Source organism: Argentina silus (genome assembly GCF_951799395.1).
Source record: "Argentina silus genome assembly, chromosome: X".
In the NCBI taxonomy this organism is placed as follows: domain Eukaryota; kingdom Metazoa; phylum Chordata; class Actinopteri; order Argentiniformes; family Argentinidae; genus Argentina; species Argentina silus.
Window position 1 is genome coordinate 10,022,583 of NC_139653.1, and position 14,824 is coordinate 10,037,406.

The 14,824-nt window shown below is 40.8% G+C and overlaps 2 protein-coding genes across 3 annotated transcripts in view; both read left to right on the forward strand.

Moving 5' to 3' along the window:
- The window catches only part of LOC310823007 (CSC1-like protein 2), a 32,533-nt gene extending 22,241 nt beyond the window's left edge, over positions 1 to 10,292 (forward strand). The window contains exons 15-24 of one of the 2 annotated variants that reach the window (XM_083695649.1): positions 123 to 276; positions 416 to 522; positions 722 to 808; positions 968 to 1,033; positions 1,483 to 1,645; positions 1,801 to 1,906; positions 2,128 to 2,295; positions 6,320 to 6,435; positions 6,593 to 6,664; positions 6,827 to 10,292. In XM_083695649.1, the coding sequence (XP_083551775.1) occupies positions 123 to 276; positions 416 to 522; positions 722 to 808; positions 968 to 1,033; positions 1,483 to 1,645; positions 1,801 to 1,906; positions 2,128 to 2,295; positions 6,320 to 6,435; positions 6,593 to 6,664; positions 6,827 to 7,006 (1,219 nt within the window). In that variant the 3' untranslated portion in view covers positions 7,007 to 10,292. The remainder of the gene's footprint in view (positions 1 to 122; positions 277 to 415; positions 523 to 721; positions 809 to 967; positions 1,034 to 1,482; positions 1,646 to 1,800; positions 1,907 to 2,127; positions 2,296 to 6,319; positions 6,436 to 6,592; positions 6,665 to 6,826) is intronic. The other variant, XM_083695650.1, reaches the window with a different exon arrangement.
- A 597-nt stretch (positions 10,293 to 10,889) lies between these two features.
- On the forward strand, positions 10,890 to 14,252 carry LOC310822197 (zinc transporter ZIP9). The gene is made up of 7 exons (XM_083694548.1): positions 10,890 to 11,075; positions 11,504 to 11,609; positions 12,185 to 12,361; positions 12,497 to 12,565; positions 12,934 to 13,019; positions 13,203 to 13,337; positions 13,471 to 14,252. Exons 1-7 carry the CDS (start codon positions 10,959 to 10,961, stop codon positions 13,723 to 13,725), a joined length of 945 nt encoding a protein of 314 aa, XP_083550674.1. The 5' UTR covers positions 10,890 to 10,958; the 3' UTR covers positions 13,726 to 14,252.
- Positions 14,253 to 14,824: the final 572 nt, after the last annotated feature.

A 14,824-nucleotide genomic window follows, 5' to 3' on the forward strand; every position in this document is an offset into this window, starting at 1 on the left:
CTGATGAACTAGTTTCTGAGTGCTAGTATCAGCTTGCAATCCAGCTAGGACTGTAGCTGTTGGATGTTATTATGTCATTCTCCCTCCTATGTGAAGGATCACTGGCTGTCCTTTCCTCACAGGGAGCATCTGTCTGTGGGAGGATTCTCCTGGTGGCTTCGCTGTTTCATCATCAACTGCATCCTCTTCCTCCTGCTCTTCTTCCTCACCACGCCAGCCATCATCATCTCCACCATGGACAAGTTCAACGTCACCAAACCAGTGGAGTACCTAAACGTGAGTGTTCTGCTTGCCTTACCCTCACTACAGCTCTGGAGGTGGACTGCCTGTACTAATCCTTACCTTAACTTTTAATCTGTAATCTCCCACCACTCTACCCCACCCCCACCTCTGCTCCTGTCCTCCTGTCCTCCAGAACCCCATCGTCACCCAGTTTTTCCCCACCCTCCTGTTGTGGGCCTTCTCCGCCCTCCTCCCCACCATTGTCTACTACTCCGCCTTCTTCGAGGCCCACTGGACACGGTACGACTCTCACAAACATTCACAATGTTTACTGTAGTGACAGTACTACGTCACTCACTAAGCACATACAGCACTCACTGTGCATTGAAACCCTGTTCTTTGGAATTCTCATTGCCAAATATTAGAATGTTCTCTGCTACCGAGCACCCAGCACAGCAATAACAGTGTTAAATCTATGTAATGACTCTTCTCTCTACAGGTCAGTAGAAAACCGGACCACCATGCATAAATGCTACACCTTCCTTATCTTCATGGTCCTGTTGCTGCCCTCTCTGGGATTGAGCAGGTACTACATGTCTTTGTTCACCAGAGAACAGAAAGACCTCTCAAAACATGTTTTCATTTAGATTAAAAACTTGATGGATTGTTTGGTGTATCTGCAGTGTCAAATCAAACATGAAACGTGTATGTTAAGTTTGATTGTATTGTTTTTTTTACTTTGCAGTTTGGACGTTTTCTTCCGTTGGCTTTTTGACAAAAGATTCCTGGCAGATGCCACAGTGAGATTCGAGTAAGAAGCATTGCTTCAACTAATCAATACCATCTTGTAAACCTATTATCACACCAACACTCAAAACACTCATATTCATTTAGATTAATGAAACCTAGCACCTGGGCTAAGTATTTTTGGATGTGTGATCTTTCTAAATGGTGAATCATCAGTCTATCAGTTTCATTTTTAAAATGTATTGAATTGGATATCTTATGCAAGTGTTGAACATTGTACAGATATATCTCTTAAATACTTTCAGTATCTCAACCTTTGAACCTGTGGTCCTAGGTGGCCACATTTTGGCCCGTAATCTCAGTTGTCAGTCTTATCTTTCTCTGCTTGTCACGTTGCAATTATCTGCTCTGGCACAACCATAACAACTCTTGGCTATTGTTTAGTTTTAATATTGGCCTTTAGAGAAAGCTGTTGTCTCTAATGTTGTTGGGGTGACTTCCCATTTGCTCTAGGTGTGTGTTTCTCCCTGACAATGGGGCTTTCTTCGTGAACTATGTCATCGCCTCTGCGTTCATCGGTAATGCCATGGATCTGCTGAGGATTCCTGGTCTGCTCATGTACATGATCCGGCTCTGTCTGGCGCGCTCTGCTGCTGAGCGCCGAAACGTCAAGAGGGTGAGCATTGAACACCCACTTCCTGCTGGCTAACTGTACCTCAGTTCTGATAAACCACACCACAACAAGGACGCCAACACACTACTCTTTTCTTGAATTGATGCTGTTCTGATCTGTTCTAATGTGTATCCTGGAAATGTCATGTGTCTCTGCAGCATCAAGCGTATGAGTTCCAGTTTGGGGCTGCCTACGCCTGGATGATGTGCGTCTTCACTGTCGTCATGACCTACAGCATCGTCTGTCCAATCATTGTCCCCTTTGGTGAGCTTTGCTGTTACATGGCTCTTAATGTCTGTTTGCTGATAATGGTCTGCTATAGTTCTGCATGGTGACTGTCTGCTGACATAAAGGCCTACAGTATACTGTGATAGCACACAAAAGGGACTGAGTGCTTGCAGAGAATGGGACCACTGCATGAGGGTTTCTGGAGGAGATGAACAGGATTAGTCCACTAAGTGTCTCTCTCTCCTCCCTCCCTCCAGGGCTGATGTACATGCTCCTGAAGCACCTGGCTGACAGGTACAATATGTACTACGCCTACCTGCCCTCCAAACTGGACAAGAAGATCCACTCTGGGGCTGTCAACCAAGTGGTAGCTGCCCCCATCCTCTGCCTCTTCTGGCTGCTGTTCTTCTCCACTATGCGCACTGGTAAGAGGGCTCCCCCTGCTGGCCATGGGTCGTAACAACCTCTGCCTGCTAGATTCTGATGGATGGATGGAGCATTTTGTGCATAGATGAGCCTAATTGTCCCTCCAGCGATGAAATGAATCTTTCCATTCAGATGCGGCATTTAAGAAATTACACTGATTGGCCCAAAAACTATGGTGATAGATGTCTTGTCATAGAGATTGTTTAGGAGTTTTGAGGTGACACCGATTCATCTTGTGACGGTGCGTCTAAGGTGACAGGTTGTTATCATTAAAAAAGTCATAATTGTGTGCAAAGACGAGAGCGTACCTCAGGCCGCACCTTTTGGTCAATTGACTGTTTTGAAATAATCCTGTAAAATCCTTGAAAATGAATCAAGTCACTACATGCACTGGTCACGTTTTAGCCCACCTCAAATCCGTGGACAGTCTTCAAGTAAATGCAGTTGGCTGTAAGAAGCAAAACTGCTAATGAATTAAATAAGCACTACACATTCCGATAACTTTTCACATGAGGCCCGCTGCATAATTTGTGGGGGACAACATGTTTACTGTACACATGTTTACTGCTTGCACTTTGCATTGAAAAGGGCAGTTTTGCCTATCATCATTTCTCCGCCGTTACTGAATATTTCTCAAAACCGTTTGGCATGTCTACTCAAGTTGTGACGGACTAAATATAGCACAAATATCATAAAGATCTTGCATTTTTTACAGCAAAGGTTTTCCAGACAAATACTAAATAAATAATCCATATTTGTTTACAACGAGATGCCACTACAAAATGTGGTAGTAAACAAAAAGCAGTGCATCGAAATGTCTAGAAGTTTGAATATGTGGCAGTTTTCATTCAAATCCATCTTTTGCAACTACGCCTTCCCAATGGGAAAAATGTTTATGCAAATACATGGGACCGAATGGACTGTAAAATCTACTGGAAGGTAATTATGTTACTATGACAACAAATGCCATCATAGCTAGCCTGCACAACTCTATCTAGTCCCTTCCCAGGTTACAACCATTGCTTACAACAATAGCCAACCAACTAACTCGTAGTTAGTGTAAGTTAATGTAAGCAAAAATTCCATCTACTGTTGTTGGCAATTATCAATTTTATCTGCAAGGCATCCCACCATAACAGGGACCATATCGGCAGTGGTCTTAAGTGTGCTCGCTGCACAGTCTCACAGCAGATGTAGCGCTACCTAGGAATGATCATAAACCTTTCTTCGCAGTAATAACACACACACACACAAACACAATTTGAACATACACAGCACCCAGCAACGTTATTAAAAGTAGTTAGTTTAGAAGTATGATGACTACTCAATCTGCAATGGTGTTTATTCAAACTACGCCTGTGAACAGTTTTACAATGGCCCTGGATCTAGCTTTTAGTTTATGACGTCACATGAGGCAGAACTTCTGAAAGGTGTCTATTCTTGGAACGCTGTAGCTGCTGCCACAAGACCATCATTGATGTTGCTACTTGTGCAGAAAGACTCGTCATAGGGTGTTGATTGAGTTATTCAGCTTAAGTCACACAAACAGATTTTATTACCAATCATTTACTTCATCAGTTAACATGACTAGCTACTAGTATCTATTAAATTCAGAGACAGATCAGACGATCTTCTATTGTTGTCACAGCAGCTTGAGCAGACGCAGGTTTGTTGACACCACGTGAGGAGAGCGGAACGTACCACAAGTTTGCCTTGGGGAGGGCTGGGAGGAATCATTATTACAAATAACAGAGTTTGGCAACAAAAAACTGTGTGAGTGATGCACTGTGTTTATTGGGAATACATATATAACTTTTACAATTAAGTGGATGATCAGACTGTGCCAAAACATGTTACTGGGAAAAAAATAAACACTATAAATGTGCAGTGAACTGAACATGTGAAATCCCCATTTGGCGTAGAGCAAATTACTAACTACATAAATTGAGTGCATGTTAATTAACGTCAATATCAGACCTTCTAATTAAAAATACCTGGAAATTAAATGCAAAAAAAAGTGGTATGTAACATTTTATAGCCGAAAAAGGAAATTCAATTGAGCCGCAGAAGTCTATATCGAACTGTATGCACTGACAAGGTTTTCCAGCACACTCGGCTTTCACTCCTGCTACAGTACAGTTTGATTGTCTACTAAACAACGTACACTGGGAAGGTTGTTAAGGATTTACACCTCTCAAACAGCTGAATGCTCACTCTTCAGAGAGGACCTTATAGTGGACTCCTTTTAGAAGAATAGCCTAGGTTTGCATTTGGGTATAGGCCTAGGTGATAGGTCCTACATTCTAATGATAACATTACCATCTTAGTTGCAAACAAAGTAAAGACAAGTACACACAGGTTAACCTTGTTGGGACCAGGCTTTCCTCGTAACCACAAGCAACCATTCTACATACATTGGAGGAAGGTTCTTGGAATGTAAAACATCCAATGAAATTGCGAACACATACTCCCATCGCTCCGTCCAGTTCAATCCAGGCCAGATCGGCTTATCTAAAATTCTCCAGACCTCCAAAGGAGGCATGAAAACGATGTGATTTGGCTACGCGAGACTACACAGGTTAACACAACACTGGATTTTCTACACACAGCAGCAATATAATATATGGCTTGAATATTTTGTATTATATAAGGTTCCAATTTATGTTGTGTTGCTTCTTTTAATTAACAGGAAATGATCCTCTTTGCTAGACAGTTGAAACTAGTATGATGTAATAAAGGACTCACTTAGCACTGCTCATAACACACTGGATAAAATGAAAGCCTGGGTTTTTCAGAAGTTTATATAAAAGGTTTAAGCAGAATATGATGATGGGAAAAAATGTATGTTCTCAAGTTCACTCAATATATACGTATGTATGTACAGTACCAGTCAAAAGTTTGGACACATCTTCTCATTCAATGGTTTTTCTTTATTTTTACTATTTTCTACATTGTAGATTAATATTGAAGACATCAATTACCTTTCATAAGTAATAATTCATGCAAGAAATCTGCTCTCAGTGTAAGTATTAGGTGTGAGTGCTAAACAACCTGCCCAGTGGTGAGTGTATGTTGTTTAGTAGACCGGTAGTAGCAGGAGTCAAAGCTGAGTGTGCTGGAAAACCTTCAGTGCATCAGGAAATTGTAGCACTGTGTAGTGACGCGGGTCTGACTCAACAATGAAACCTCATTACATCTGACGTGTGAAGTTACGCTTCTGTTCTCTAGAGCAGGGGTGTCAAACTTTTGGTTTTGGTTGAAGGCCGCATTGGACCAAATGCAAGCTCACATGGACTGGAGAAAATAATATATTTGTAAAACTAAACAAATATCCACTGTTGTGCACCGGCGCCTTTTTTATATTTATGTTATATATATTATTACAACACTCAATATTACAGTAGCCTATACCTCAATATTACAGTAGCCTATACCTCAATATTACAGTAGCCTATACACAATGCCTCATTTCCACAGAGCTCAATATCAGTGTTACTGTATCCTATACAGACTCAGACGAATGCCTTATTTTCAAGATGGGTTCATCGGTGGACATCTGAAGGTTGGAACTAAAAATAGAATGAATAATTAATGAACCAATATATTTATACAATTCCATTACAAGCAATCAATAAGAAACTATAGACATATGTACTGTATTTTAAATGTTTTATATTACATGTACCCTACCAAGTACAATAAACAGCTATAAGTACTTAGTCATCCAACTTTTTTTCATGTCCTCCAATCAGGGGAGGGAAATAAAAAAAGGAGAAGACATTTTGCAAGCAATGCTTTCAGATAGAACACAATTGCTATCTTTTCCCATTTCAAAGCTGATCTGTCCTTTTTTTCTGCACAAATCACTTGAGGGCCTGATTGGTCTCTATCTCTCTCTCTCTCTCTCTCTCTCTGTCTGTCTGTCTGTCTGTCTGTCTGTCTGATCCACACCACATGTCATTCTTATGTGAAGTGCAGTTATACCTCCGATGTTAATTACCTTTTAATTCTTCTCTTTTCCAGGTTTTTCGGCCCCCACATCCATGTTCACCTTTATTGTTCTGATTATCACCATTATCGTCTGCCTCTCCCATGTCTGCTTCGGACATTTTAAATACCTCAGTGCTCACAACTACAAGGTAACCAGACAGACTCTTACTTACTTAGTGGCACAATATATCAATGCTTTGAGGACCCTAATCTATGATGTTTAAGAGTTGTACAATTCAGTAAGACCACACTCTTCTCTGTAAATATTCTGCTGCTCAAGACCATTACTTTATCTCTTTGCCACAGATTGATGCCCACGATGTGGATGGGTTGGAGAATGGTCGCCCAGTACGCACCTCCCCCTCCAACAAGTCAGCAGTAAGTTTCTTTAACTGAGTACACTCTGTGTCTGGCTCTTATGCGCTTTCATTGCGGCACCATTATTATAAAAATAAAAAAAATGGCATTTTTTTTATTGCCATTAATTAGAACCTGAGTGAATCTAAACCCTCTTCCTTCCCTTCTCCTGCTCTTTTCCAGCAGATGTACATTGCACAGGTGCTGCAGGACCCACATTCAGACGAGGTCGGCTCAGGCAGCGGTGACGATGGCCAGGGGTCCTCGCAGGACGAGGAAATTACCAATGTAAGAAACAGCCTCAATGAGGTGGACTTCCAGTCAGGAGAAGACAGCCTCATTGCCAATGAGGTGCGGCACTAACACTGCCTGCCTGTCTGAATCAGGGAGAGACTACTGGACGCACTGAATTTGTGAATTAAGCTACAGACTGAATCAACATCTCTACAAGGCATCTCCACTAAAAGACCCAAGGGGAGGGACTCTACACTAACACAGGAACACTACCTTCTAAAGGACTCCTCCACCTGCTTCACTGCAACTCTACTCCAATGACTTCATAAAGGAATTCACTCTGACGGCAAAGCAAGGACACTAACATACTTCAAATGCTTACATGGCACACTGAGGTTGCACACTCAAACATCGAATAAGAACTCACACAGGAACACACTGAGATGCACAAAAGGGGAGAAGACTATTTGCCTTGTCATACAGGGGGACTAACTTTCTATCTATATTTCCTTAACACTATTGCACTCGAAGGAGAAGGTTGATTTGTCTGTGCCCTACTCTGGCGGGGTGTTTTGGCATGTATTTTACCCTCACATAAACTTGAGTCTGGTGTGCTAGAGTTTTAGTATGGTCAGGCATGCCTTGAGCTTCAGAGGGTGTAGGGATTTCCCATAATCCATTGCCTGCACCCCTAATCTCCTGGACTAGAGGCTGTAGATGAATAAGGAGCTTATGAGAGAGAAGAAGAGCAGGAGAAGAATTGTCCACAATAATCTGCTCTTTCCACCCCTGAAAGTCTCTGGAAGGTTCTAACCCTGTTTAAGGCTGTTGACCACACTCCAAAACTAACACTCCTCACAGTTTGCTTTTGTTTAGCTTTGGACACTTTTTGATGTTGTACAGCAACAAAACTCTGGATTTGTAAAATAGCATTTTTTTAATGGTATTTATTTTTAGGCATGGTATTTCAAGTTAGTCTAAAAACTGAAATAGATTTCGATATCCCCCTAAACTGTGGATAAAAATAGATGGCACTCTGTACCTCAACAACTGCTCAGTGTCTGGGCCACTGTTGGACTGCTGCTCCAGTTCGAGCTCAAAGGTGTTAAAGGCACTCCAGTGCCCCGAAAGGACAAGCCCTGAAAGCTGATGTGGGTGCCCACCTGTGTCCTAGTTCTCTGTGGCAGGGCTCTGTATAAGACAGCGTTACTGCTTGTCTTGGCCTGTGACCTGTTAACTCAGGCCTCTCCTCTCTGTAAGCAGGCTCTGCCCTGACTGGCCTGTTCTTCAAGTTCTCATACAAACCTCTTTGTTTTGGTGTTTATGTCACTGTCAAAAGATTTCACTGTTTGTTTGAATATGTTTTCCACACTGGATGAGCTAGTTTGTCCTCTCTACTAACTTCAACATGTGTGCCCCATCTAGACAGGCTCAGATTGATTTAGGTATAGGGTAATACTGTACATACTGTATGACTATTTGATGATAACCTGACTTGAGTGAGACACGTAGCAGAACAGTTCAAATGATCATTGAGCATTGTTACAATTTCCCAATTGCCATTTCTCACATGGAGTGCTGTATTGTGTATGGGGTATGTCATCATGTATGGTTGTATGGAAAGGTTATCACAGTTTAGGACACTGCACTAAAATGAGTCTTGCAATAAGATGGTTTTAGTTGCTGATATTTTAATCTAATTGTTCAGGTTGTTGAACAATGCTATCAATTACTACAAAATCTGATCATCTGTGAAAACTGAAATGGATGATAACTTATCCATTATTTGTTTATTTTGTAACCTTTTCTTCAGTTATCATGGAATAGTCAAGTGTGTTTTTCCAACTCTACATTCCATTTACATAACCAGTGACTAGCTTTGTTTCATCCAAAGTGATGCCTCTGACAGAGCATAGATGTCTATCACAGTTGTCATTTAGATATAGTTTCACTTCTGTTCAAGTCTTGGTTTCACTTTATGGTTAAATAAAAAAAAATAGACATTTCCTTGAGAGTTTTCTTACCACTAATTTGGGTAGTCACATGACCATATTGAGCAGCTTTTAATGTGATCTCAGTTAGGCTCATGCAGTAGCCAAGGAAAAGATATGCATAGATCAAGTAACACATCTTATTGTAGTGTCTGTATAATAATGAACTCACTCAGGATTTATCAATCTTTCTTTTATTGTAAGCCATTCAATTTGTGTAAGGAGTTTCATTTTTATTTTCTGACAAAGACAGCCCTATGAGTATGGCCCATTTGACACAGACACAGATATTGTAATTATAAGTAAGTAATGCAATGGCAGTTATAGCAGCCTATAGCTATGAGGTGAAAGAAAAGTTATGATTTTGGGTCTTAATGTAAAGGATCTGTTTTTTAGCTGCTCATAAAACCATTGTGGGAAATATGCACTAATTTCACTTTTTCAGATATGATTGCCACTTAACATTAATGAGGATATACTGCATCTCCTCATACATTTTGTGGGTGTGATAGAAACATGATGATGCTGAATTGTGATATGCCTTTGTTTGTTTGATTATCCCTTGTACGTTATGGTGTGTAGATAACTGTTGTTTGATGACTCCATTCGATTTGGTGTTCTCTTAGGCATGACAAGGTGATTTTATGATGACCCATCTGAGCTATCTTTCCTCATGCAAGTTTCTTTGATACTGTACTTGTCAAATGTATGAAACGGAATGTTTCTAAGAATATTAACATGCATACTCTATCTCCTGTTCTGAAGGAGAAAGTACAGATTTTGTAAATCACCTAACAAAATGCTTATGAATGTAATCAATTTGTTTCCCATGCCCTCCGAAAAGATACAATTGAAAGCGTTAAAAGTAAGAGTTAAAAGTACTCCACACAAGCTGACGGTTAACATGTTCCAGAATAGCGTAGGTCCTGTAGCTGTGCCTACTAAGAGTTGTGAAAGCAAATTCTAGTACAGGGCCACTTCACCTTGTACAAATGTGGACCATGAAGTTGACAGTTGGTCTATTTACACCAATATCTTGCATGTGTATTTTGTGCAGTGTCATAAATCAAGCATAAGCCTATGCTAAGATATTTTATCTTTTAACCTTTTTTCCCCCACAAGAGATTGTATGGTCTATATTGTAGACGGTGGAACTGCAAACAGGCTATCTGTGTATAAAGCAGAAATTGTTTCCCATTAATTTGTACAGTTCACTCAGCAGTCTCAAATTTGAATGTCTGATTTGTTTGCTTTGTCTTTTTTAGTTGTCTGCCTTTTGCTAGATAGCATAGGAATAACAATGGCAGAATCGTTGTTTGCTTGACAATGTCTCCTGCTCCCCTATTCCTCTCAAAGGGCTGTCTGTATAACAGATGTATCTGTACATTTCCTCCAGTTCTTTGAACAATAAAATCGGTATTTAATCAAAACTTTGATTTGAGATTCATTATATTTTATACTAGGGCACTGTGTGTAATATTATTCTTGACAAAACATAGATTGTTCATTCGTGTGTGTGTGTGTGTGTGTGTGTGTGTGGCATGCCCTGACCAATAGGGCAAGGGAATGTCAAAATGTGTTTAAAACGAGGGATGTCAGTCGATAAAAACAATTAGTTGATTCTTATTTAAGAAATAATTATACCACTATAGAATTATTTGTTTTAATCTGTTCATTTAAGCGATTAATCTGTACAGCCCTATTTAAAACCCATGTGTTTCTCATATTAATTTGATTTGACTGAAGCAATTTATTAGAAATTGTAAAATATATAATTCCCTTGTTCATGAAAAACAAAGAACGATATATTGTCTATTCTACAGGCCTTCTTAAAAGGTAATGACTGATCGGTGCACGAGATTACACCTGATATGACCAAAGAACAATACCTTATTCAATAACGTTTATTGTAATGTCTCAAAGCAGTTCTGTTTTCTGACGCTAGGCGTCTTGGGCGACGTGGAAAGGGACACGCAGGCAAGTTTCTTGTGCCCAGCATTATTTTATCATGTGAAGTTCTTCCAAGTGTTTGGAAGCACAGCTGGAAGTGTTGCGTATTTGGTAGGGTACAGCCAGATGATGACAGACAGATGACAGACTTCACTTTCGTCATGGACGAGGCAATAGCGATTATTTTGATATCCCTTGCAATGTTTTTGGGATGTTTTCTATTGGGATTGATTCCACTTCTGATTAAACTTTCTGAGGTAAGGTTTCTGTAGCGTTTTCCTCTTATCCCATGCATTCCTCAAATGTGGTTCTGTAGACTACATACATTTGAAACGTTAAAAAAAACACACTGTTTGATATAGCCCCATTTGTGACTAGATTTACTACTGTTTTACATTTCGATGTTGTAGTAATCGAGTCACAGATTATAGGCACAAATCACCACATCCCCTCCCCACCACATCCCCCCAATCTGTGACGAGACTTCTATAGCATCAGCGAATAATTTTATGGAAACATGGAATATCATTCATAATCTGGGAATATGATGGTGACAATTACCATAGTGTACGCAACAGTTATGACACTACAGCTTTGTTACAGCTAAATGTGCCTGTCAACATTAAAAGCATTGCCATATAATGTGTTATATATGTAACATACTGTATATTCCTCTTGCTCCCAGCAAAGACTGCAGTTTGTCACTGTGCTAGGGGCAGGACTCCTCTGTGGGACAGCACTGGCTATCGTCATTCCAGAAGGGGTGGAGTTACTGGAGGAGTCATGGAGAGGTGAGGGGTGTAGTCCAACTATCCTAAATAATTTGCGAAATTAAACTGTAGAACCATGCCTATTTTGTTTATCAGAGTTTAGCCCCATCTAGTAAATGGAATAGCAACATGAATGCACTAGTGCTAGAGTTGGCTTGCCAACTGTTGGTATGGAAATGTCTGTATGAACAAATGGAGCTTAAAGAACTAGCTGCTGTTAATGCATTATGCAACCCCAAACCCCTCTGTAATTTATGTTTATTCCCACCACACCACCAGAGGAAGGCTCAACGGGGGAGGGATGGTTTTGTGAATGAAGATTGATGCTGCTTAGTACAAAGACATACACTGTATGAAAGCACTTCAGAATAAAGCCTTCTTAGAAAATCAACTCGTGATCTAATTTATGCTGTGTGAAATGTGTGAGATGTCTACGAAACCCATGTTTCACAGCTCCAACAATTCACAGCTGGAGTTCTATAATGAATCTGTGGATGGGTAGGAAGTTACATAATGACTTGTAGAAGTGGTGTGAGCATGTAGACAAATGGCCATGCTCAAAAAGGGACCCAATTTTCTCCATATTGTCTCTGCAGCCTCATCCTGCTTTGTTGAACCAGCCAACAATCAGAACACCAGCGATGCAAGTCAGTCCCAGGAGCCACCCTCAGTGAAAGGCTTCCCACCTCGCTTCTTTATTGGGGTGTCCTTAGTGGTTGGCTTCACCCTCATGTTTGTGGTAGATCAGATTGGTAGCTACTGCTCCATACATGGCAAGTTACTTTGTGTCCATATATCCTCTCCCTATACAACAGCTAGGTCTTCTCTCCCTTCCAAACCTTTGTTATCATATACCCATATGTTATATTGCACAGGTTAACAGTTGTTTGAATTTGTTCTCATTCTAGACCCACGGACTGGCATGTCCAACAGCAGCAGTATCACAGCTACACTGGGGCTGGTCATTCATGCTGCAGGTACCCGCACAGTCACTCACAAAACACACGTAGCACAATGGAGTCCAACTCAACATACAAGTTAAAAGAAAACATGCTGAGGAGTGTGGAACTTTCAGTTACTGTCTGTATCAGTTTACAAGCAAAATTCCCTACTTAGCCTTTGAGCTGTTCTGATCGTTCTCATGTGACTCATCATGTGATGCTCACTCTAAGAGATTTCACATATTTCATACTAGGGCGATGGAATGTTGTTTGTGACAAAAAGGAGATGGTTCATTATAACCTCATACAGTGTATTTTGAGTGAAAGTGTTTGAGATTAAGCAAAGCAGAGGTATGTAGTACATGCAGTGTTGTGATCATATTGTTTCCATTCCCTGCCTGTAGCTGACGGTGTAGCTCTAGGTGCAGCCGTGGCTTCCTCTCAAGTCACAATTCAAGTGATTGTGTTTTTTGCTGTGATTCTGCACAAGGTGAGTGTCCACTGGGTTAACTACTTTTCACTGTGAACTAACACCATCATAGAACACAATGGGTTTTTCAAGCAATATGTGGATGGTTTATATTGTTCTTGCAGAACTCTTAGAGCCTTCCCTCCCTTTCCCTCCCACTCTCCTCCTCTCTAAGATTACACTCATTCTATTTTTGTCTCTCAGGCTCCTGCAGCGTTTGGTTTGGTCTCATTTTTGATGCATGCAGGCTTAGAAAAGAGGCAGATCCAGAAGCATCTGTTGGCCTTCTCAGCTGCAGCACCCATAATTGCCATCAGTACTTACTTCATCTTGAATGCAGTGAGAAGCAACTAAATATTCAGTCTCTCAGAATTGGTTATCATAATTAAATACAATGCAGTTTCTCTATAATGGACAGACACCTTGTAACATAAATACAACTAGTGATTATATCTCTGTTCTTTCTCTGCAGACTGGTGGCTCATCCCAGCACCGCCTTAGTACTACAGGTGTGGGAATGCTCTTCTCAGCCGGCACCTTCCTCTATGTGGCCACAGTGCATGTACTCCCTGAGATAAGCAGCAAAAGGCAGCAGCACTCCCCTCACCTCCATCATGCTGGTGCAGGAGCCCACCAACAAGGGGGCCTGGGGGTCCTGGAAAGCCTCACTCTCATCCTTGGAGCAGGCCTTCCTGTGTTACTGGCCCTAGGGCTACATGATGACTGACAAGAGGTCACTGGGGAATTGGGGCGTCAGTTGTTGTCATGTTAGTCTCTGAATCATCATGAGGAAAGAAGTTTGTTGTTCCATCAGATTGATAACTGTGTGGGAGTGAGAGAAAGCCAGAGATCATGTGTGTGACTGAGGCCTCTGTACTTGCATAGCTGCTGCCAGTTTTCTCCATCATGGTCAGATCTTATTGGGATTTATTTTAAACTGACCTATTGAGATTGACTGAATGAGTGAGAGAACATTTAGGAATGTTTTCTCATTGTTGTCCTTCTTTAGTAAGAGCAAAGCGTTTAATAGAACAAAGATTATATTTATTTTCTTACTCTCATATTGGATAAGGGTTTTTGTACTGGGTCTGAAAACGTCTCCTCAGATGCTGTTAATTAACATTAGATATATAATATGTTCAACTGTTCACCATGGATAAAGCACAGCTCTGATGCAGATTTGGGGATTGGAGCTGGAAAACTCCATCTGTTATAGGCTGACAATTTAAGATTTGTATTGTACTTTACCATCACAAAAAAATAAAAAATAACTAATCAAAGCTGCTCTTTGTGTTGTGTGTTTCCATTTCAATGTCAGGTGTTGCTGTCACTTTTCACAATTGCTTCTGATGTTTTTGACAAGTGTGTCTGACACTAGAATTGCCTGTGTCAAGGGAGGTCAGGGAGGCGTTGTGACAGTTTCCGTTGCCTGTGCATACTGACAATATTAGAGGGACTGTGTAATAATAAGTCGGTTTTGAATGCTTTATTGGTATGCAAATATATGATCAAATACATTTCACTATAGAAAAGTAATAGAATATAAATAATGCTAAGCAACAACAAACTATGACACCCTTATAAATAAGAAATGATCTATGTCACTTGCTGTATATTGCCCTGCAAAAATATAAACAATATTGTAATACATTTATTCTACTGTGTATAGGCTAAATAATACAGCATCAACCTGGGGTGAGGGTGGGGTGCGTGTGTGTGGGGGGGGTGCGTGGGTGAGGGTGGGGTGCGTGGGTGTGTGTGGGGGGGGTGCAGGCAGGGCTGCGCCAAACGAGGAATGGACTAGTGGGACTGCCACGCCAGGGTAG